The sequence below is a fragment of the Equus asinus genome, chromosome 18 (genome assembly GCF_041296235.1).
Source record: "Equus asinus isolate D_3611 breed Donkey chromosome 18, EquAss-T2T_v2, whole genome shotgun sequence".
Classification (NCBI taxonomy): Eukaryota; Metazoa; Chordata; class Mammalia; order Perissodactyla; family Equidae; genus Equus; species Equus asinus.
This window is the reverse complement of record NC_091807.1, coordinates 4,210,719-4,236,095: the sequence shown is the minus strand read 5'-3', so window position 1 is coordinate 4,236,095 and position 25,377 is coordinate 4,210,719. Positions and strand designations below refer to the sequence as shown.

Genomic DNA, 25,377 nt, shown 5'->3' with positions numbered 1-25,377 from the left:
AATCAGACCAAAACAATCCTGATGCCAAAGAGACAGATCCTGGGGTGGCCAATTTCAGGTCCCTACAAGGTCATCTCCCCTTCCTTCACAAACGCAAATGTCTCTCAAAAGGGCAAGCAAAATTCCAGTCCTCGGAGCCTGCTTCTCATGTGTAGTTTTAAAAGTAACCAGCCTAAAATCCTCATCATAAACCGTTTTAAAATTAAGCAGCCTAAACACCCTCATCAATCTCTAGCTCTCATTCCATGTAGCTGCTGCTGACAAAAAAAAAAAAAAGTCCTGGCCTAAGCTTATGGATAGCACAGGGTTTTGCCACATGCCACTTTAGCAAATGTACCTTTATTTATCTCCAAATTCCTCTCAGCCTCACAGGCACTCCTTACTTTATCTCATCTTTGTTTTCTGCATCTCTGTAGAACCCCACCCCACGGCTGCTAGCCGCAGTCAGGAACTTACTCTCTGCACCATTCCATTCTTCATTTTCCACTTTCTTTTCTTATATTTCTACTGCGGATCCTTCTATTAGGCTGTTCTTGTTCAGCCTCTTGCTATCATCCTCACTTTAATTCTTTTATCTGGCCCACAACTAAGAGGCTTAAGAAATTTTTATGAAAGCATCAAACACGGATGCATATATTTTCATGACCCAGCTACAACATTACCAACTCCTGGTCAATCAGGCTTCATCTTTTCAACGTCTAGATTTCTTTTTGTGTTTAAAGCAAACTGATTTTCTATCATTTCCTCTTCATCTGTAAGCTTAAATACTTCTATAAAAAGAGACAATTTCATCAATGATTTGTATTCCTCAGGTACGATTCATATAGGAAAGGCAGGATAAATGCTTCATTCCTTTGTTTGTTTGTTTTTGACAGTTTCAAAAATAACTAGTTGGTTCCTGGCATCTTTCAAACTGAACAAAGAGGTCTGTTTATTTATATGTTTGCTTCTTTGTTTGGGGGATCAGTATGTGCTCATAAATTCAAGCATATTTAATGTGTTTTAATCCATTGGAGTACTTGCTCAAACAGTCCCATATTTGACCAGTGAGTGCCTCTTCAATTCTTTTGACATGAAATAAGTAGACTTTTATGACTTTCTAGCTTTCTGGAAAGTACATTTCTTGCCCCCGAAAGCTATCGAAAAAGTCCTATTTTCTTTTAATGGAAATGTATTTAGTGACCTTAATTATGGTAGTAGAGTTGCTCATTGCTACTAGATTTGGCATCATTCCGGGGCCTTGTCAGTGGCAGTTCACGCAAACACACACACACACACACATGTAGGTATATTTTGAGACAAAATACACTATGTCTTGATATTGATACTTCGAACTCAAATTTTGGACTACAGAGATTTTACTTACTCATACTAATCTTACTTCTCTTTCTCTTGTGCCACAAATGTGATATTTTAATTCAAGTCAGTGAAAAGGCAGGAGAAAGGAGACCAGAAACTTTTGTCATGGAGCCCTTCCCTCAAACCCAAAAGAGTGAAATGCCATTCAGAGGATTAGCATTAAGAGAAGTGAAAATTCAGGATTCCTCTGCCTGTCCTACTGTTTTCTCCACTTTGCTGCTTGATGCCATATTCTTTTAATGAGGTCAGAGTTCTACCGCATAAAGATTAAAGACTTATAGTACACATCCAATATATATAACAAAATTTCTAAATCCACGCACACTAAGAGAATAATCAGTTTACCAACACAATGGCAAACGACTTATCAAAGCCTCTTCTGTTTTCAAATGTGGTGAAGGTGGGCAGATTCCTACGTACGGAGCAGTGCAGAAGAGAAAGGAGAGTCTGAGGATTCTGAACACATTGTGATTCCTGATCCTCAGTTCCTGCAGTGTTTTACTGCCCAACTGCACATAAAACCGAGCTACCAGACGCCTAGACAATGAAGAGAAAAGAGTTAACTGAAATAAGAGATAACAATGTATATAGTTGAAAAGAAACTGAGTAATAAGACATAAGCTTTGCTAGACTCAACGTTTTTTTGAAATCTGCCCCTATTCACATTCAACAGAACCTGGCTGATCCCAATCCTCATTGGTCTCCCTAATACAGTCTTGTGCTATGCAATGTAGCAACACTATCATTCAAAACTCAGTAAAGTGTTTCCTGAGCATCTACTGTATCTATTTTGTAAGAATTGTTCTACTAGCCAGTTCTACCCTGAATAATTTATGCAGGATTTTTAATTATTCTTTTTTGTAATGAACCAACTTGCTTTTAATAAACCTTAAGTCCTAGAAGATCCACTCATCAAAATTGCACTTTAGATGAGTTAATATTACACCTCCCAGAGTCCATAGCCACCTCATGTATGGTGGGTGTTTTCTTCTTTTATGCCTTAATGTCTGTTATGACATGTATTTCTTAGTCCTGGGTCTTTCTGTTTACACACGTGGTTTATTTTTTTCGGACCATTTTGTTTGCAAGAAACTGAGGCACATTCACGTTGTTCCCCATAAATGGTTTATTGAACGGAAATCCAAGGAATCCAGGAAGCAGTACAAATACATCTCTGGAAGGAGGGATCCAAGGCACTTCCAAAGAACCTAGTCATCTGCCTCTTTCCCCTTTCTACCCATTTTCCTTTCTTTTTCTAGTTTGGCCTCAACTACGTACCATGTAAAATGTTTGGGTTTCAGCTCCCTCGCTGGCCAGTCTCTGAGTTATCCAACCATACATTTCTCAGAGAATCTGGCTGAAGCTTTTCAAAGCGCCGCTCAGCAGGCACTGCAATGGGAGAGAGGTGTCTTACCCTTTTCTCCAGATGAGAGTCTGGGTGGGGATGGGGAGACAAGCAACTCTAAATATGTCTAATAGCAGATCTATTTATATGGCAACTATGTATTACATGTATGCTAGTCTTTTTCCTTTTCTGCTTTAAAAGTGAAGTTAGAGGTTACCTCAATGGTGTCTTATCTACTTTTTACTTGGGGAAATTTTTTCTTGCAAAACAAAATAACTCAGTATTATGTTAGAAAGATGCCTTAACTATTTTATACCATTTTGTTTAGAGCATTTAGGTGTGCTGAAATATTTTTGAATGCTCTCAAAGCAGATACAAAGGACAGGGGACATAAAAAATAACAACATTATTGTATAGTGAAAAAATAGCAAAGATCTTGCTGTTTTCATCTTTTGTTTCTTCGGAGTTAAGCACAGGGCTGGATGCATAGCAGGTATTCCTATATTTATTTATATATTCAAAAACTGCCCTGAGTGCCTACTAAACACTGAATTTCGTATGAGGAAATAGGGTCCTCACAGTGAACAGAGAAAACCAAGCCCTCGACAAAAGGAGAGAGAAGACACACATAAGTTCTACATGAGGTCATAAATGTAATAAAAATAGCACGGCTTCTGTGCCCTTAGTGTGTGCCAGACTCTGTTCTCGGTGCTTTATATATACATACTGATTCATTTATATTTTTATGATAATTCTACAAGTCAGATATTGTTATCATCATCCCATATTAGAGATGAAGAGTTTGTGGCTCAGAGAGATGGTGTATATTGCTCAAGTTCACATCAGTAAGTGATAAAGGCTGGTGTTCTATACCTAGCGTTAAATGCTTCTAGTGAGTAGATGTGTTACATGAACATGACAAAAGACACTGTGTAGGCAATTTTAATAAAAAAAAAGTCAATCACCTGACAAAAACCTATTCTTGCATTTCCATTCTTTCCATGATACTTCCTTAATTTTTCTATATGTACAAAGAGTCAGTTCCTGAAGGCTCTTCAGGCCTTCATTGTATGTTCTCTTGAGCTCCACATATTGAGACATTTAACTGGATCTTGTCCCACAGAATCTCCTGCCATTTGTAAGCTTGCTCATTAAAAATTTGTTAACTGTGTGAAGAATCTGGTGTCTGAGCCCCCAAACCTCACATTCAAAAGGTTAAGAAAAAGGAAGCTAATTGGAGTCTAATTTAGCTCTCAAAAATTTATTTTAGAGTTACATATGGGTTTTTCCCCTTTACATTTTATCTTTATTTATTGTGAATCCGTTCTCATTCATATAGTTTGCTCATTGTGGCATAAAACAAAGAAAAAGTGTCCCTGAGATATGTATACTAACAGTTAGTATGACCTCTGATTTTTCTATTAAAAAGTGTTGCTTCAAACTAAATTCACACAAATAAATTCCTTTTATAGATTCTTTGTCATTTCATTTTCCTTAGTAAATCTAATAATATGATTAGAGTTGTGCAGATAATCTTCCATCTCCAGGTTTTATTCATTTCTGATTCATTGTGTCTATTATTAAACCCAGCTGTTGATGTTTTTCAACAAACTGATTTCTGAATTAACTCTACATTGCGTTCTGTAATAACCCCACTTCAGTATTATCATGGGCTGCTCCCAATTTACTTTTAGATAATTAAAGCCTCTCTTTATTTCTATCTGAGTTGCCTGTTTTATTTCCCAGAACACAAGGATGTGATTTCATTCATGTTGCTCTAGGGGTCTAAAGCTGATAATCATTTTTCTACATCTGCCCTCATCAGTGTCTGCTTGCAACGTACATCGCTGTAACCCATCCCTTGGCTTCCTCTCATTAGCATTCACATTCCCACTGATAGGGTGTGTTTTTCTGTCACCAGCTATTCCTTGTATTTTTCCTGTAAAGTCGGTACCTTTGCATCAGAATTGTCCTAATTTCCCTATCATATTAGATATTTTCCCTATATTGACTTGTTTATGATGATTATTTACATATGAATGCATCTGCATCAGAATTGATGACACCTATTACTGAAATATGAAAAAACAGACATTTCTCAGTATCTGAATAAGCAATTCACAAGTTGGTATAAGGAGAGAAGAAAATACAGGTCGTCACCAAAAACCTTGCTTATTTCCCTTTTATTTTCATGATGAAAACTTGAAACCTATTAAAATGTGTATATTACTTTTTAAATCAGAACAAGGAAAAAGTAGTTTAGATAATTGTCATATCCAATATATTCTAATGGATATTTATTTATAGAATGGCATAGCTATAATGATACATAAGTATGTATATTTAAATATGTATTTGAATGTATACTTATACAAGTTCAAGTATACTTTATATTCCATAGATAACTTTATATTAATACTTAATTACTATGTGATTTGTTACCAAATACCTGCCCCTAAAATGACAAAATAAAATAATAAAGGTTTCAAAGCATTTGTGGAATTGCTAGCGGTTCTGTGCAGCTATGATTTAGAACTAATGTTTCTGATGAAATTTCTTAGATTTTATACATTTCCTTTTCTAGAGTACCGTTATTTTCTTTGATCACCAAAATACAATTTCCTAGGAAGATTACGTCATTATGTAGTTTTATTGCAAAATAGATGTTGAAAAATATAGTTGTTGTAGTTTGGAAATTTCCGTAAAGGTAAAAGTCACTATCCTTATCTTACGCCTGTATTACTTTGTCATTTAATATCTTTTCTTACCTAATTGCTTTTTCTTAACCTGAGGAATAATTTCTATACTGAAAATTTCATAAACCCAGAAAACAGGAAGGCACATTTTAAGACCGCAAAGATGAATTTAATGTTATGTAGTCACAGAAAAACACTTCAATTTTATCTCTTGGAGACACCCAAACCTCTATACTTTTCCACAATTTTTATCAAGCAGAAATATAGCTCTCCTTAGTTTAGTACTTTTAAAACAATTTATCAGTATGATTTGCCTTTTAAAGAGTAAGTTTTCCTTCATCATTATTTTAATCTTTCTAACAGCATGCACTTGAAAAGAATTAGACTTAAAATATCAGTAATCCAGATTTTCCTCTTATTTGCCAATATTCCCCACCTATGTGGGATATCTTATAAGAATCACCATAATCAAATGTGAAGGGTTTTTTGGAAAGCTTTTCTATTTTGTGAAAAAGAGGACTTGGGGAAATAGTTTCTTAAAACTTTAGGCGTTCTATCTCTTGCTGGGAGGGAGATAAGATAGTTGCAGGGTTTTTATTTTTGCCTTTAGAATTTCAGATATTTAATTCTAAGCATGCAAACATAATTTGGGTGTGGATATCTGATGTCTAGAGATTTTTCTGTACAGTACCTGGGGTATCATGTATTTCCTATACAATAAGCATTTCAGTTCTCTTCAGTCCATAGGAAGGATGTAGATGCAAAAATAAAGTCAACATTTACAGCCATCATGGCGACAGTTCACCGTGAAAGTACAATCTTTAATGTTTTTGTTAATGTTAGTGAGAATGTAAAAACAACAATGAACTAAGTATTTGCAGGAGAAGATTGAATAGACAGACATGTTCAAAATAGACACAGGTTGCAATGTTGGGGAACTAAAAAAAAAATAAGGTCGAATGCGTGGAACAGTTTAAATTAAGGGAATTCTATGTTATATTTGTTCATTCTGTTTTTCATTTTACTACAGCTCTCTCTAGTCTTTTGCCTAATGCAATTATCAGTTTCCATGTAAAAATCTCCCAATAGGTGTAACTCAATGATATTTTCTTTTACTCAATGAGAACTAGAAAATTAGTCATAACATATGTTCATAATCGTTATTAAAAATTTAGGTCCCTATATCATCGAGGTCTTTAAAAATGCATTATAACGTTTCCAAACATTTGATATTTTCAACACAGTTTTGGTTTTTTAGTTTATACTTTCACCAGTGACTCCAGTTCTCACTATCCAAGACCAAGAATTAAGTTGATGAGTTAAAGCAACTTTTCTAAACTAAACGGCAATTAATGTTTTCACCTGTTCTGAAGCATAATTTTTAGTTTAAATTTTAAACAAAAAAGCTATTTTGACAATTTCTTTTGGCATTCAAGCAGGTTAAAATGTTATCTGTCCTCTTCTGTAAATGTCAGTGAAAAATGTCAACTTTGAAGTAGTGACACTACATTACACGCTTTGTGTGTTTTGTTGCTTTACATACAAGGTTTTCCTTACGGTTTTTTTCTCCCTAAGAGGTGACACTTTGTTAATAAGGCTGTGTACAATTTTCTGACAAGTGCTGAACCTACGCTAACAAAAAATGGTTCTTATTTATGATGTGTCAAATTACTGTTCTGAGAGTAGACCTTTTAGGTTGCATTCAGCCTTTAATTTGACTGAATTTAAATGGAATAGAATGCCTTTTAGTTAGGCCTTGGCTGGCATATTATATATCTCATTTCAATGAAAAACATTCACATGCAAATACTATTTGTTTGGAGGGAGGACAAATGCGACTATCGTGACTGATGAAGGCTTTTGATCACAGTTCTACAAACTGAAACCTTGAAAAAGAAGAGGCTATTTGGACTGGCATCTGCAATCCCATGAATTATTTAGTTCGCATTATTCATAAATCTCTTTGAAGAGGTGGTTTTATGAGGTTTTAAGGAGGAGTAGTTATAGTTGTGTTGCCAGCTTCAATGTACGCTGCAAAGGCCTGCCTGCATGCGAACGCTTCCTTTAAATATTGTGTTCTACAGCCTCTAAAGTGCATTAGCTGAGCCCTCCAGCAAGTTGATCTCCTAGGAAGTGGCATCTGATGCCCATCTCTTCCTTGCTCCATCTACCATTGGGTCTATTGGAAGGAAAAGCAGAATGACCATGATATGGATCATTTCACATAGATTATGCATAGAAGTGGATTGAGCACATCAGCAGAACACACGTTTTCTCATCCAGCTCCATCACAGAGCAAGCTGAAAGCCCTCCTTACCCCATCACCGTGATCTCCTCTTCTCTGTGCCTCTACACTGGTGCAGCAGTCCCAGGGAAGACCTCTCTCCTCTCGTGTTCACATTTCCAACCATCTTCGTTTAGCTGGTGGATTGATTTTTCTAAAACTTAATCCCACTGCTAATGACAGAGTCTAGTTTTCCACTTACACTCCTTTTGAATTACTTGTTTACATATTCATTTCATTTTCTAGACAATAAGATCCCTGAGGACAGAGATTTTGTATGAATCATACTCTTTGTTCCACAGCAGCAGCATCCCTGTAATTTATAGGACATGTTCAATCAATGGCTGTTAGATTATCTGGACTTGAATTAGCCTCACACTCTGTCTCCGAAATGAAACAGTGGATATATGTTATATTGTTTCCACTTATTATAAAGGACTATAACTTCAAAATTATTGCCAAATTTGAAATATCGAAGGAAGTTAATATTGCTTGCACCTTAGGAAAAACATCCTGTTTAGGGGTCTTCTATTGTCTTTAAACTGGCACAGGGGAGTGACTCAAGTTCAGATCTGGTTTTCAGAGAGTGAGTTGAAATGCTCAACTGTAATTTACTCATTTGAATTTTTAAGTAATGCTCTAGTGTTTTAAAATTAATGAACAGTTGCAGTTTATGCTGCTGAATAGCTGTCTCTTCACTTCTATTTAGAGTACGCAGCATTTGATAATCAACGCTGGGAAGGAGGTCAGACCAGATCCCCTTTAATGGTACATTCTAACTCTGAGATTCTCTGATCCTCTGAAATCATACCAGGTGGGATTTTAGGCCTAACAGTAGATTCAAACGCAAACAACCTGAATAAATTGACTTACAGTTTGACTATTTAAAAATCTTGAGAACTGATTTTATTTTCTTTTCTCTCTAGAATATATGTTTCTCTAAACTTTTGGAGCTCCTCAACATGTATATCATTATGTACATATAAAATGGTTTGTGAAATTATAGAAAATAGCATCACGACACAAACATTTTCATGAGGAACAAGCACATGGGTACTGAAAGTCAGGATGTATGATGTGGGGAACTCCCTGTGCAGGAGTTGGAAGACTGGAACCTTCCAGATTCCTCTCCTGAGTAGCTAGGCAGTACTGAGAAGATCTTGTACTGTCCCTCAAGACTTAATCTCCTCATACACAATTAGGAATTCACAGTGTCTGACCTCAGAGTCTCTTAGTGAATCCTACACAATGATAGATATGGAAACCTTAAAAAAGCATTAAATTACTCTTTTGACTGAGATTTACTAATATCAACCCAACAAAATTTAAGGTAAAACACTGTCTATAAAAAATGCTTCTTTATTTTAAGAATTCATTTTCAACTTGATTTAGTGAAGTTGTTGGTTCTTATAGGTTTCTTATCTTTTCAAATTTACATTCTAGACCAGACTGGTGTGTTTGAATATATCTTTCCTTCAAGGTGATCACACAGAAAGTTAGTGCTAAAATTATTATGATTTTTTCATTGTGAATGTGGCTATCAAAGACCCCAAAGTAGAATGTACCAGCTTTAAAAATAATAATTTATGATCTTCTTTAACAATTAGGTATTTTATTAAAATATGAAGTTTCATATCATTATGATTAACTTACAAATATATATTTAAAACTTTATAACCAGCAGTATGTAATGTGTACAATGAACATAATGTACACCAGCTGAGCGTTATCTTATAAGCCAAAACTAGCAGCAAACTTACCTGTAGCACAGTATGAAGTAATCTTTCCACCTGCTCTAGGCAGAATTTTGAGGTACTGGGAAAATGAAGATGCAGAATAGATTTCTGTATACTTGCCTTCATCAAAAAATGTTTCATCCCTGTCATAAGTGACAAAGCTCATTCCAAATGGCAGTTTGGGCTGTAATTTCACACTGCCTGAATCTAATGTAAATATAAAATCATGATACTGATTTTCTTAAGTAGATCTTCAGATCTAATTTGTTACTTTGTATTCATAACCTTTTTCATCTAACATATCTAACATATTTCAACTTTTCTCCTAACATATCGCACTATTCTAAGGATGAGAGACAGTTCATGATGTTATTGGTAACCTGATTTGCTTACATATGCAAAATACAAAGTGGCTTTCTTAGAACATTGTAATTATGTATTTTGTGATTACAAGAGTTTTCATCTCTCTGCATCCCTCTCTGCCATTTTGTCATCATACTTTAATAACAAACACTGTTTGAAGTAACTTTGTCCCAAGATACTCTTTTGGGCAAAGTTAAGTGGAAACTTCTAAAGAAAGTTTCCATAAAGCTGGTGCACCAGAGATGCGGCAAGTATACCAAATAGTTTTCTAAAACTGAACTCGAAGACCATTTTTCCATTCTATCTCCACAGGACCCAATTAATGTTAATGATCGCCATTTTACCAATTGAGACAGATAGGTTTGGAAGCTCCTTCCCTGTAAATATTGAAATAATGATAGTTATAACACTCCATTCAGGGAATATTTGACTCAGATGAAAAACATGTATAGTCCAGGCCATATCAGTCTTTTTCTAAATTGCTATTTCTGTTTATTAAGACTATAATTGACCCAGAAATCTAGGTCATGTTGGTTTTTTAATTCATTTAGTTAATACTTTTAAAATACATTTAAACAAATATCTAATGCCCTTGGAGTGAGTCAGGTTATGGTATATTTAATTTGCTTTATTGTGTATATTTTAAAAGATAGTTGTGAAACCTTCACCGTATCTCTGAGAAATGTCACCTATATTGCTCTTGCTTTGTGGAATTGAGATGTAGTCATGGGAGATCCTCGATTGTTCAACATTTGTTATTATGCCTTAAATAAAAGGTTAATCATCTCTCTCAAACCACAGTCTATACTGTAACATTCATGGTATGATTAGCATTATTATATCAATCAAGTTAGAATAATAATATCTATTGACCCAGAGAGTTATATAGTACCTAATGAAATTTTTCTGGAAAATAAATTATACAAAAAGCACTGACTATACCGATATAAAATAAACGTGTTATAAAATAAAAGTGTTAATTAGGAGGCAAAAGCAGAGGAACATAGGAAAATATACCACTGAGATTCTCCATAACACTCACTGGAACCAAGTATCAACAGCCCAGCACTTACCCACCTATTTACAATTGAATCAGCAATGTGATTTCTTCTCCTGTCACTTATTAAGACTGTAAGTAAAATAGTATCTGTGTATCAGCAAGCCTTAATTATATTATATTACAGTAAAATCTATGAGAGATCTTGTCTAAAGAATTTGAAAATAGCATTTCTAAATGATGGCATTCCCTTCATTTGGTTTATGGAAGTGATGTACTATAAATAGGCATCTAAGTGCTCCTTGAATTAGCAGGCCTTAAATACTGAATGTATGTTAAGTGTGTGTCTTCTGGGTCTGAGCTCTTGTAGAGTGGATGACTTGATTTTAGGGAATCGTGACCCCACCTGAAGCAGCAGTTCGATGGGTCCCCCGGAGAGGCAGTGAGTCACACACAACCGTCTGGAGGTCGCCTTTCGCCCTGCTGGACCTCCTCCCTGGGGCGATGCGCTAAGGCAAAACCAAACATTTCTTGGTCATATGCTTATGCATGGAGGAGCTTCACCTTGCTGGCTAAACCACAACACTTGCCTTTGGATCCCCTGGGAGTTGAACAAGTTACCTGAATGACGCTGAGCGGATTAAATAGATTCTGAATGAACCCATTATCTAGTAATTAGGACTTAGGGATCATTGAGTTTCTTTTTAATTCGTAACTATTTGCTTGAATGCTATAGGCCAAATCAGCACACGGTCCTGAATTTCACTTCTCTCTCTAGTTATACATCTTCTCAAAAAATGTCAAGTGAAATCATTTGATTATTTCTGTCAAGAATTTTTTCCATTTCTGTCCCTTGACCTATCTCTTGTCACTACCCTCCTGAAGCTGAAGCTGTAAACCCTTGTGGTGAGTGTAAGCCCCAGGTGGTATGGATTCCCTTCCAGTAATCCATTACAATTATTGTAAAACTGTCATCAGTCCAAAATGTGTTTATTAGGTGATACTCTGGTTCTGTAATTGAAAACCATTCTCAACACTAATACAGAATCCAGCCATTTTTCTTCTTAGATAAAAATAAAAAGTCTAATGGTATAAAATGAATTGAGTAAACTGCTACATGTGCATATGGTTATGCAAAATGATTACGTAATATTACATTCTGTATACATACACACACACATATATGCGTATACGCGCAGAGAGAATGCTTATGTTGTACGATTTTTCTCATATCACCATCTGCCTTAGAATAGGAACCCTTATTGGTAGATGCCATAACGTTATTGGTTCTACATGACACTTGGAGAACTCTAATGGGTCAGCAAGTATTCACATAAGGATATAGAATTGCTTTATTATTTTACCAATGCTATTTATGGGCATTTGGTGGTCTTAATGGTTAAGATTTGGTGATTTCACCATTGCAGCCCAGGTTCATTTGCCCAGTCGGGAAACCATAGCACCCATTTGTTGAGTGTCAAACCATGGTGACTGTGTCTGGCTGTGATGCTGAAAGCTATGCCACCAGTATTTCAAATACCAGCAGGGTCACTCAGGGTGGACAGATTCCCAGCGGAGCTTCCAGAATAAGACAGACTAAGAAGAAGGAACTGGTCCCCCACTTATGAAGAAATTTGGCTATGAAAACCCTATAAATAGCAGCAGAGCATTGTCTGATCTAGTGCCAGAAGATGAGAGGATGGCCCAAAAAAGACAAGGCGGGGTTCTGCTTTGCTGTCCACAAGGTTGCTAGAAGTTCGACTCCACGGCACTGACACCAATAAACTTATCATCATAAAAGTATTATTTACTTTGAATATGTTTAAATTAGTAAAATAGAATATATTTTCAAATAAATTATTGAGTAGAAAACTTCTAATTAGGGTAGTAATTCAGTAGAAAAAACTGAAAATAATAACATCTAGAAAATAAGAAATGTGACCAATCTCACTGATATTGGAAGTTATTTCTAAGTATCTGTTTATAAAAATTTTAAATTTAATCATGTTCATGTAGTTGACAAGAATCTAAAGTATGTATATTAACCCATCAACATTAGCCACTGAAGATCTGGGGACTAAAATGATATGAGACTAATCTCCAACACTGTCTTTTATTCCAGTTACAGATTCAGGGTATTTCTAAAATAGCTTCTTGGTTTAGTAACACAGACATAAAATATGACTTCAAAGGATGCCCATGTACTTTATTTATTGAGACCCTTTTATTCTTGTAGTGCCTCAAAGCTTTCATAATAATATATGACTGATACATCTAAGGGTTTGCATTTATTTTATAGTCTCTTCTAGAGGCATGAGTTTGAGTCCAATTTTTACAAGGCCTTGAAAACTTCTTCTTATACTTATTGGGGAAAAAGTCATAAGCCCACAGGGAAGTATGTATATAGCTTAAAAAAAAGATTTATAAATTGGTAGTGATTCATAAAGTTTAAAGAGATTCCTGAGAGCAAAAGAAATAAATATAGAATAAGGTAGTGTAAATATTTTGTATGTAAACTATCAGTGCTAGAAGCATGGAAAGAGTAGAGAGAAAAATTCTTAATACAAAATAACAGTTATTTTGATACACAATTAATTCATATTTATAGAGTGAGGAAATGTGGAAAAGAATTACATAGATTACTTAACTCTCAAAATACACAAGAGTAAAGTAGTTGGAAGCTTAAAAAGCCTCCATTTCATCTCTCTAGAAACAAAATGGTTATTTCATAGAGGAAATTACTACATCTCACATTTTGAAGACTAAAGTTCATAAACCAAAATTATTTCAATGCTGCCTGTTAGACTTGCACATACTATAAATAATTTACTCACATGATAAATTGATCTCATTTGATATAAAGACCAATATATAGCCAATACTGTGCTGTTTTATATATACTATTACATTTAATCATATAGGAAAATTGGTGTCAAGAAATCAGTAATATTTAAAACAGAAATAAACTCAGATATTTAATTGAATGGTTTAAAGAATTTTTTTTATTATCACAGATTTCAATCATATACAAGAATAGGAAGAAAATGTAATAAACAACACACATCACAAGATTATTTTGAAGTGAATCTCAGGCAACAGGTCATTTTTCATAAATATTTAATTTTGTGAAAAGGTAATGACAAAAAAAACATAGCCACAATATTATTATCCCACCTAAATATTAAAACTAATTTCTTAATACCATGAAATATCCAGAGCTCAGTTCAGGATCCAAAGTAGTCTACACACGGCGGTCGTTTGATATGTCTCTTAGGTCCCCCTCCGATTGTTAATTTTTATCCCTGATATATATTTGCTAAAGGAACCAAAGGCCAAAGTTGCTTGTGTGTGGTTTCCCACATTCAAGATTTGACTAATTGCTTTGATTTGATGTATTTTTTTGTTCCCTGTATTTATTGGACATTGCAAGTTAAATGCAGGGGCATGATCCTATCCAGACTTGATTATTTTGGAAAAAATACTTGTTATGTGGTATTGTGTCCTTCCATGAGAAGGTGTACAGTGCCTGGTGTTAGTAAGAATGGGGATCACTGCCCGTGTTTGAGAACTTGTTAAGAAGTGCAGAATGATGATTTTGAATTTGATTATTTTCTCTTTCTTTATTGGCTGGAGTATTTGTATGAAGAGAAATTTTCACTCATCAAATATTTGGTTCCTCTAGGGTATAACTCCTTTAGCAAACATTTCTTTCTCTAGCATCATCTTTACACATTTTTCCTAGTGTGAAATTTGTGTGGTTATTAAGAAAAAAAAACTTGTGAAAGAAATTACATAAAGTCACACTTTTTCAAGTCTTCAAATTCTAACAAACTTAGAAGAAAATTCTCGTGTTTAAACGATGTTAGTTGATAGCTAAGAAAGATGTTATTTTAAATAAATCTCAAGTGATTAGTGAAAGAATATGTTTAACTTTGCATTGGATTATTGGAGAAAAAGTGGGAAATGTAGGTGGCTATCTAGCCCTGAAATGCAGTTATTTTAATTTCCATATCTTGAATGACTGTAATAATATGGGAAGCATCTGATAAATTAGATGTAGTAGTACTTCTCCTTTTAAAATCAGCATGATTTCCAGGAGCCGGCCTGGTGGTGCAGTGGTTAAACTTGCACATTCTGCTTCAGGGGCCTGAGGTTTGCCGGTTTGGATCCCAGGTGCGGACATGACACCGCTTGGCAAGCCATGCTGTGGTAGGCGTCCCACATGTAAAAGTAGAGGAAGATGGGCATCGACGTTAGCTCAGGGCCAGTCTTCCTCAGCAAAAAGAGGAGGATTGGTGGCAGATGTTAGCTCAGGGCTAATCGTCCTCAAAAAAAGAAAATCAGCATGATTTCCTTCTTTGTAAAAAGGGGTAAAACTCACCTGGGATTGATGAGTACTACATTGCTATACTATATCTAACGATTGCATTTTGATGTAGTAGATTTGAAAATGTCTATGTTTACCCAGCATGGTGTTTTGGTAGTAAGTTTGTTACCAAATAGCTGTGTGACCTAGAGAAAGTCACTTATCTTCCCTGGATCCCAGCCTTGTAATATTTTGGATCTCTTAGTTTTCATTGTACTTCTTGGAGGTAATAGTGGCAATGTATTGTCTTTATTTTTGTAATTTGCATATATGTATATAAGAGTTACTTCTTCACATTTAAAAAATTTATATTATATAGTATCTACCAACAGCAATGGGTTTTTGTTTGTTTTGTTTGGTTACATTTCACTGCAGATAAATTTGGGGCAAAGGAAACACCTAACATATCTGAATATGAAGTCATAGATATCAGGAACCTCTGTCTTCCTGGAACGTCTAAGAACTTTCTAAGTATATTACTTCCCTATTGAGAAACAATGATCCCTCATCTATAAATTTGCTTATGGAAGGAAGAATAAAAAGTACTAGGCTAAAATAGCAAAGCATTTCAAAGAAATTCTACATAATCTTGAAACAGAAAGATCCATAGTGCTTTAACGTTAGTTCTCTGTGAATAAATACCAGTAATGTCTTTACGATCTATTTACCAAATGTTTCATTGCTTAATAACTTTTCAGCAAACACCTCTAAAGGTAACCACAAATCCAGTATGTTCTACATTATCCAAATATTGCAAATACCAATAAAAATATCACCATTTTGTTATGACTAAATCTCAAAATAAGAAATAGGAATTAAAAAAACAGGAAAATGTGACTAGGTCATATCAATTTTGAGGTAGGTAAAGTTTATCTCATCTCCCCTGAGAATGCCCTGTACTTCATTTTGAGAAACACTGTTTTAGATTCACCAATGCTTCTCAAAATTGTTACATAGTGATATCTATCAAACAATCAACCAATTAAATGAAACTAATTAACTAAATAGGTAATGTAATCAGTTAATTATATTTTCACTTTTTGATCATTTGTAGAGATAAATCTTATTAACATAATACCTAATATTCAGTAACTATTCAGCATTCATCTGTAAGTAGATTTGGGATTTATATTATTAATTTACATGATTTTTCTTCAAAAATTATACGCAAAAGTTCTCACATTATTAACATTATAATTATTAGCAGTTGCAAATTTAATATTACGATTAATGATCTTTGACAAAATAGTGTGAAAAACTCTAATGTTATAGTTAGAACTTGCTGCTTTTATCATAAAGGTGAAGAAATGTTGATGTCATATCTAAAACTTTTCTCTGGTCAAAGTACCTTTTCTTCCTTTCTTTTAATTTTAACTATGAACTGTTAAAATTGCATTTTTAAGATAATTTTCAGTCACTTTTGGGTGGTGTGCAATGTGCACTTTACAATTGACTTATAATTGGACTGTGCTGACAATGGAAAATCTTACAAGTATTGAACATGACATTTATGACAGTATTGCTGTCATCTTGGCTTCTTTTATTGAATATGCAGGGAATTATAATTGGGCTAACAAGGCTTGTAGCCTGGCCTCTTTCCAATTATATTAACCAGCCTGGTCTAGTGTTAGCTGTCTGAACACACACAGAAACAGACAGAAAGGTTCTGTTTTCCTTTCTATTTTGTTTTGGTATCCACCCAATAACCTAAGAATAAAATCATCTGTCTTCGTGTAATGTTTAAGATCTTTCAATAATTCACCTCCATTCCACTGAGAAATGTAAAGATTTGCCATCTCTATGTATGTTTCACTAATTTTTAAGAAAAAGATTAATTATAATAAAAGATTAGTTGTTTCTGTTACACATTTCATACTAGTTATTGTCTCAAAAATTTCTAAAGGTTTTTGGCAATTTTTCTTTGATTCCTGCTAAAAATTTTAAGGAATGAATTTGAAGTGAAATTTCTTTTCACGTGAATAAGTCGATGTACTGATGCATTGAAATATTTTCTTTGAAACTGAGACAAATATTTTTGCGTAATCTGAAAATAAATCTTTCAGCTTTGTGTAGCATTAAAAACAATACAAAAAATGAAAATAATTCCTAATGGTTAGAATTCTGATATCTACTAAAATTGTACCGAGGGATTAAAAACAATTTTTAATTGAAAAACAAACAGCCAGAAAAGTTAAATGAAGTAGTTTGTGGTTTAAAAGATCCAAGGAGCGTCAATGTGTCAGTTATCTAGAACACTAGATTCCGTGCTTTTCTTTTCTCTTTCTTTTTCTAGTTTCCTCTTATTTTAGAGCATTCAATACACTTCCATATGTCCTTTCCAAATGTTCCCAACCCTTCCACCTGTAAGATTTAAGGTCTTCCCCTTTGTCAGTGGTTTTCTGGATAGAAATATGAAAACAACCTGGGAATCTGTCCAACAGAAACCAAACACCACCACAGTATACCAGGGCTAGAACTGAGGCTATATACTGCAGCCTTGTCAGTAGCAGCAAAAAAAATTAGTACAAACAACCTGATTGTCTATCAACAGGAAAATAGTCCCACACTTCATATACGCCATAGAAAAATGTACAGCTATTAAAATTAGTGTGTTAGAATTCCATGTACTAACCTGGAAAATGTGGAAAAAGCAGACTACAAAGGAATGTGTATAGTATGATCCTGTTTTTGGAAAGAAAATACACAAAATATATATGTTATTGGTTTTTATAAGAATTGCAAAATTTTTCTAACATTAGCAAACCGTTAACATTGGTTACTCCTTCAGTAGCAGGCATTGGAGAAGGATCAGGTGTTTCCTTACATCTGTCACTTCTGATCTTTTGCAGGTATCAATTTTGTTGTAAAAATAAACAACAAAGTAGAAGTATTTCATTCACTAAATAGGAGTTAATTTCTTGGTAAAAATAAGTTTTCAAATTTAGGTTTGAATATTGAATATTTTAGGGATTCTAATGGGCTATACACTGTGTTATGAATTGGTACATCACAGTTAGTAACAATGTCATCAAACAGCTGGTAGCTTAAGTTTGGATCTTTGCTTTTTTTAAGTTGGTTTACATTTTATCTTCCAAACAATATGAACTTTTTCCCTCTCCAGCCCTACCTCCATTTTAAAGCTGTGGAGGGTCTGAATGGGTTTAAGCAAGGACTTAATCAAGGTTTCCTGTAATAATTCTGCTTTTAACTTAATATATTTTTATCTGAAAAAATACTTATTATTTTAAAAATATGTACTTTTTTAAAATCAAATGGTGGAAGATAAATGTACATAGTAAGATAGTATCCATGATTGTGGATAAAAATGAAATTCTCTGTAAGTAATCTGGCATGTACCTAGGCTTGCTAGAAGTTTTCCTTTAGCTCTAAATAACTTGAAAGAATGAAGTTTAAATTTAAAGTTTCCATGTGTGATTCATAAGTACTTGATCTAAAATCTAAATTAAACTTCACTGAAGGGCAGTGTGTTGAACTGGAGGCTACAGATTTCTCAATTAGGGGATAGGCCACTTCATCTTTAACATCATTTACAGAGTGAAGAAGCACTCCTTCCCCTGTCAATCTTCATTTTTAAATAGTATCTAAATCAAAATAGAACATATCACTTCAAAATGTTTAGAGGTATCTAATTATGCCTTTCGTCTAGATGTTTTCCTTTGCGTAGAGAACTGCCCTGTAGGACTGTTCCGATTTCCTCATTAAGTTTACTTCCACCCCAAATAGTGATTATGGCTATATATAAATAAACTTACATTTCTACTGCTTAGTAGGAACTGAATGCCATTTAAAGTATGGAGTTTTCTAGTTTGATGGCTATGTGGTCAATCAAGCACCAAATAGCTGGAGTTTAATGAAGCATGTGACTTTGATTTATCTTTGCAGACCAGATATTTGCAATTTAGTTGGTGACTCAGTGCCTTAAATCCTAATAGCGTAAGGTAGTATCATACAGCACAGATTCTGGAGTTAGAAATACCTAGTATCAAATCTCAAATTTGCTTCTTTCCAGTTGTGCCCTAGTCAGCAGGTAATCTGATTTTTTTATGTCCCAGTTTCCACATTTGTGATGTAATGATAAGAGAACTTACTTCTTGAGGTTGTCATAAGTGGAAAATGTATGGAAGTACTCATCCTTGGTCTCTGGCATTTAGTAAGCACTCAATAAATGCAAGCGACATACCTTGTGATTTATCCAAATGTTACGGATTAGTGTTTAATTGTTAAGTAAATGAAATATATTTAAAGCATATATGAGTATTGCTTTATTGAATTATTAATTAAAGTTTATAAGTTAAGGAGGACATGGAGAAAGAAAGACAGTCCATAAAAAGAATTTTGTGCCTTATGGTTTTTGGAATTTGTACTGTGTGGCTTGTATCTATTTTACTCTTTCTTATTCAAGGACTTTTGTCATGTACTAACAAAACGTAGCCAATGGTCATTTTCTTTGTTATAGGTCCTATTCATATAAAGTGTGTTGATCATATAATCATAAATGTATCTTTTTAGACTTTAACTAATAGTCATAACATATCTCTCTTTCTTACTAATTAGAGACTCTGACTAATATCTAACATGTTTGTTCTCTTCTTCTTGTGCAATCTTTCCTGGGTACCAGCGGCTGCTTCAAAGAATAAAGCTAAAGGTGAGCTCCTGTCCATTCTGCATGATTCACTATGATTCACTTTTCTGCTCAGCGTTCTGAATTCTCTTAAATGATAGAGCCAATTCTGTTGGTAATAATACTAGTTTGGTGTATAGATATTAGTCGTAAATTTCTATGAATACAAATTTCCATAAATATATAACTTCAGTTATTCAGTTTCTGATATATCTGTGTTTGCATGATTGTTTATTAGTTTGTTTCCTATTTTATTTTCCACTTTATTCCAAATGGAACAAAGTGCTTTTGTACGCTAGCATTTTACCTTTTGACTTTAGTTTCCTTGATAAAATTGTGAGTTGGAAAAAACATAGCATAACAAAGCTGATAGAAAGTCTCAAAGTTGAATATACCTTCATAGAATTATTTGAAAAGAAAATTTTATCCTTTAAAAATTGAATATTATAAGCTGTAGGTTTCTATTTATGACTTTTCTTCCATTTCCTAGTCATATTAAGTTTGCATTTGCTAGAATTCTGAAAATATATTATCATGAGAGAGGATGCATGTGTCTAATACCAGATTGTCTCCCTGAAAGAAGACTTTTGGTTTGATGTATCAAAGTCTTTAGAGGTTTTGAAAGAATTCAAATATATGTATGATATTTTATCATAGGTTTATAGTTTATGTGTTTCAATTTCATACTTTCTAGAACAATCTATGTATTTAAAAAATTTTTTCTCCTTATATAGAAATATATATTTTTTCTTTTTCATTTATTCTTGTCCAGCAAAACTGCAATTAAAGGTAATAGATCATATATCTATTATCTTCATTTTCATATTTACAGAGTATGAGTAACAATAAAACCTTCAGTAGGTTGTTGTGAGGGTTGAGTTAGGTAAAATATGTAAAACAACTAGAGATTTCCTGCTGCCAGTAGCATTTTGAACAACACTAGTTTCCTTTTGCTTCTCACAAACCTGCCTCCTTATAGAGAATATTCTGGCTCCTCATCATTTAGTATTGCCCTGCCTAATATTTTCCTGTGTTCTCAGGAGGAATGACTGGGTGGTTTTATCTCTGCCTTCGCTTCCCATATTCAAATCTGCCACAAGGCCACCCTTCTCTCTTATCCTCTCCCTCCAGCCTTGCCCCCACACCCCCCAAGTTCTAGTTTTTTAGCTGCTTTTAAAACTATGCTATAGATTCAGCTTAAAAGAATTAACTGCTCTCTACAAGGCTAAGCATTTAGTGTGCAACTACTATTTTCCTAGCAAAATATCTGTTTTATGGAATACTAAAGATATAAAAGACAAGATGGCAAATTTATTATTCCCCTTTGTTGTATCCTCCATACCAAGCCTAGTATCTTGTTTCAATAAATGTGCAGGAAGAATTAGCCAATCCTTGCCATAGTAATTTTCTGTCTGGTTGTGAACAAAAGAAATACATTTACAGAGCCATTAAGAAATTACTTGATAATGAACACATGTTTATGAATATGTACACATAATGTATTTATATAATAAAAGATTAAGATGTACAGTTTTAGGAATGAAGAATTAAGGACACTGTATAATAATGTGTTAATTGTGGGATATAGAACTTGGGTGTTGTAGGGGTGGAAAAATTTTCCCTTCTTTTCTTCTAGGTTCCTTGGCTGGTCTAATAGTTAAATTGATATGACAGATTAACAGAAGAATAACAAATTTAATTACATATGTACAGGAGCCCCATAAAGATATGAAAACTAAAAAGGCAGCCACGCAATTGAGGCTTATATACCATCCTCAGCTAAGGAAAGGGCCCGGGGTCTGGGGAAACACAGAGGTGGGAAGTCTTTCACAGGAAGGTGGAGGAGATGTTTGGAAACAAAGGTTGCCCTGTTATGCAGATAGGTTTCCTAGGTAAGAAGGTATCTCTGGTGCTAGCTCTCTTCTTTGTACAGGACCCGTTTCCTATGGAAATTTAAACAGTTTAGGGGAAGTTGAAGATCTCCTGCTGAATCCGCTAGGGTTTGATTGCCTTTAGCTCAAAATAATCCACACACCAAAGTGGCAGGTTTTGGGGTGATAAAATCTGCTCTGCTTCCGTGTAAAGAGCATTATAGAGAGAGATTTTAAAGTTGGAGTCCTTGTTCTCAGAAAATGCTTTATGGGGGAGGTGGGGCTTGAACTGCTACTTAAAGGACAGGTGGAATGCATATAGAAAAAAGTGGTACATAGGAAAAAAGAATCTGAAATCATAAGTAAAGGTGTGAAGCAGGAATGAGTACAACTGATTTCAGTATAATGAGGACACCTTTTGAGTGAAGACCTGTGATTTATGAGAGTGGAGGAAAATAAATTTGATGATGTAACAGGCAATGGAGTGATCATAAGTCATTACTACATTTGATTATAGAAAACTGTTAATAATTACTTTGATGTTCATTTGATAATTCTTAAAAACAATGGACAATAATTTAAACTATACAGATTACAAAGTATTATGTATAGGAAACTGTAAGCAAGGAAGACAATTCCTCTACCCTCTAGGTCCTTCTGGCTGGTCTAAAATTAAATTGATGTGAGACAGGGTACCAGGAGAAAATTACACAAAGTTTAATAATGTGTATACACTGGAGAAACCCAGGAAAGGTGAGTAACTCAGTCAGAATGACCAAAACTGCTACCTTAAATACCATCTTCAGCTAAACACAAAGGAAGATATTGGGGATAGTGGTTTTGGGCTTCAAAGGGGCGGCAGGAAATTTACATGGAGATGGAAAAACAAATCTTTGATAGACAGAAATTTGATGAGAATGGGCTAAACAAGGACCCTCACAGTCTAGATACTCAGAGTTATCCATGCTGATGGCCTGTCCTGGGGACAGGCCTTCTATCTTAAATTCTTTTAGGCAGTTAGGGGGAAGGTCAAAGTTTCTTTCAGAGTCTTTTGTTCTTAAAAATAATCAAGGTAAAGAGACACATTTTGGAGTGGCCAATTCTGATCCCCCACAAAACCAATTCACCATTGGAGGATTACAGCTATGAACTATTTCACTGGCATCTGTTAAGTCATGTCAGGACTCAAGCTGGCTAGGATTTTGCAACGTAAACATATTTCTGTGCCCAATTTAGTGCTTCCCACATCACCAGCCCTACTGTTCCACACCTATCCATTTTATTTGTATCTCCTTTCTCCACTTGCGTACAAGCCTGTAGGGGTCTTTAGGACATAGTTTACTATTTTTACATCTACAAGGTGTTATATACCTATATTTTTGCATCTGTAAGGTATTATGGAGACAAGAAATGACTTTAAAATGAACTATGCCTCAAGTAGAAATTGAAATTTTATTTCTAATGATTGTTTGAGACAGATGTATATTATGTAGAGATAATAGAACTACTCAGTGCTTTTATTGTCCAATTTCTATGGCAAGTTTTGGAGATGATCACATCTCATTTATTTATCCTTATGGAATCATCCAAATGTGGGGAGCTTCTGGTATATTGGAGAGAGGAATGTGTCTTTATCTTTTTTAAGGAGAAAGGATTGCATTGTAGAAATCACAGACTGGGAAATTTGACACTATCTTCCCAATAAAATTTTTAAGTGGATTCTTAAAACAACAATTTGTGGGGTGTTTAGGTTAAAAGAGAGTTCACCACGAGTTAGCAATGATTTGTAATGGCATAGAAAATTACTCTAATTTTCTCTCCCTCCTTTTTTATATGTTGGTTATTATACCAGTTTCTGAGGGCAAGAGTATAATAAACATAATACATCAGAATTTCATCAAATCATGTAGCAACTAATTATTTCCTTATCCCTGCAGAAATTGCCATTCTGAAGATCACCAACTATTCTTTAATGGTCATATCCAATGGTGATTTCCCAATCCTCAAATTACTCATTTTTTTCTACTGAATATATATCATTTCTTTTGATTTTCCATTTCCCTTGGTTTCAGTGTCTCTATACAGACTTGATTTTCTTTTAACTACTTTTTACCTCTTTCTCTCTCCCTTTATATCTTGTTCTGGCTTATAGGTTTCATTCAGGCTATATCTTTGATCCCTGAAATGTGGCTTTTTGCAGTGTTGGTTCAGCTCTCTACCTCCCCTTTGAGAGATTAACGTCACTTCCTGTAAAATAAAGGAAGCAATCATTTTCCAGATGATGGTGTACCCACAACCAGTATCCCTCATGCTGTTAAGAGAAAGACAAATGTTCCAGTAAATTCCTCCGGTGAAAACTTAGAACTGGGAAGTAGGAAAAGAAGAGAGAGGGAAAACTGAAAGGGGCAAGAGGAAGAAGGAGAGAAGGAGAATCAATTTTATTACAATTTGTGACCATGAATATTGTATGAAGACTGAATAAGAAAATGAATTAAGGGGCTGGCCTGGTGGTGCAGTGGGTAATTGTGCATGTTCTGCTTTGGCAGCCTGGTGTTCGCCAGTTCAGATCCCGAGTGGGGACATGGCATCGCTTGCTAAGCCAAGCTGTGGTAGGAGTCCCACATATAAAGTAAAGGAAGATGGGCACGGATGTTAGCTCAGGGACAGTCTTCCTCAGCAAATAGAGGAGAACTGGTGGCAGATGTTAGCTTAGGGCTAATCTTCCTCAAAAAAACAAATTTTTTTTTTTTTAAAGAAGAAGATGAATTAAGTCTGAGACAGGAAAGAACAATGAAGTAGGATGTACAAAGAGTCCGAGGTCAAGAGAGTGCCTTCATGGTGCTCAAGTCCCTTGTTCTCATGGATTTCTAAGGTTCTACTTTGTCCTTGCCCTTTGGGTCTATGACACAGCTCTATTTCAGTTAAGCTTTCTAGATGGATTTCTCTTGCTTGCAGTCAAAGGAGAACCATTTAATATAACGGTCTTCCTTCTGTAAGTTTTCTCAGTTGATCTCAGTTACCACGTTTCTAGACTTGCTCTTACTCCTATACTGTTATCTGATGTTCCCATCACCCTGCTGAACATTTCCACCCGACTAGTAAAAACTGAAGCATTGTGGACCCACAACTAAGATATACAACTATGTACGGGGGTGGTTTGGGGAGATAAAGCAGAAAAAAAAAGAAGATTGGCAATAGTTGTTAGCTCAGGTGCCAATCTTTAAAAAAAAAGAAAGAAAAAAGGCAACACAGTCTTTAATTATAAAAAAACAAACAAATAAACATTTTTCTCTGCTAATTTGAACTCTCAAGATTTAGTAAGTCTTCTCATGAACAAATATTTGCCTAATTTCCCAGTTTAAAAGATTTCAAATATCTTTAATTCCTCCAAGTTAATTCCTACCATAACCAATCAGTTATCAAATTGTCCTAATTTTATGGGGATAAAATTATTATCCTAATTATTTCCTCATTTTACTACGCGAATAGTAGCTTTTGCATGGATCCTTTTTATTCAAATTGCTCACTCCTGGAGAAGTTTATAGCTTGTCTCCTGCTTCAATTCTCAACACCCTACAATGTAGCCTGCATTCATATATCACAGTGAATTTAAATAAGTTCATCAATGCTTGGCTACTTGGAGATAGAAGAAAAGGAACCTAGAGTGGTCCTAAAATTTCTTTGTATAAAATGCTTTTATTCCATTCCATTATAAACT

General features: G+C 34.6%; 1 protein-coding gene across 4 annotated transcripts in view; it reads left to right on the top strand.

The window, feature by feature from the left end:
- CADM2 (cell adhesion molecule 2) overlaps nucleotides 1-25,377 on the top strand; it is a 1,002,810-nt gene that overhangs the window by 684,663 nt on the left and 292,770 nt on the right. For 2 of the 4 annotated variants that reach the window (XM_070488673.1, XM_014865914.3), the window contains exon 2: nucleotides 19,786-19,812. The exons of the other annotated variants lie outside the window; for them this stretch is intronic. In XM_070488673.1, the coding sequence (XP_070344774.1) occupies nucleotides 19,786-19,812 (27 nt within the window). The remainder of the gene's footprint in view (nucleotides 1-19,785; nucleotides 19,813-25,377) is intronic. 4 annotated transcript variants of the gene reach the window in all.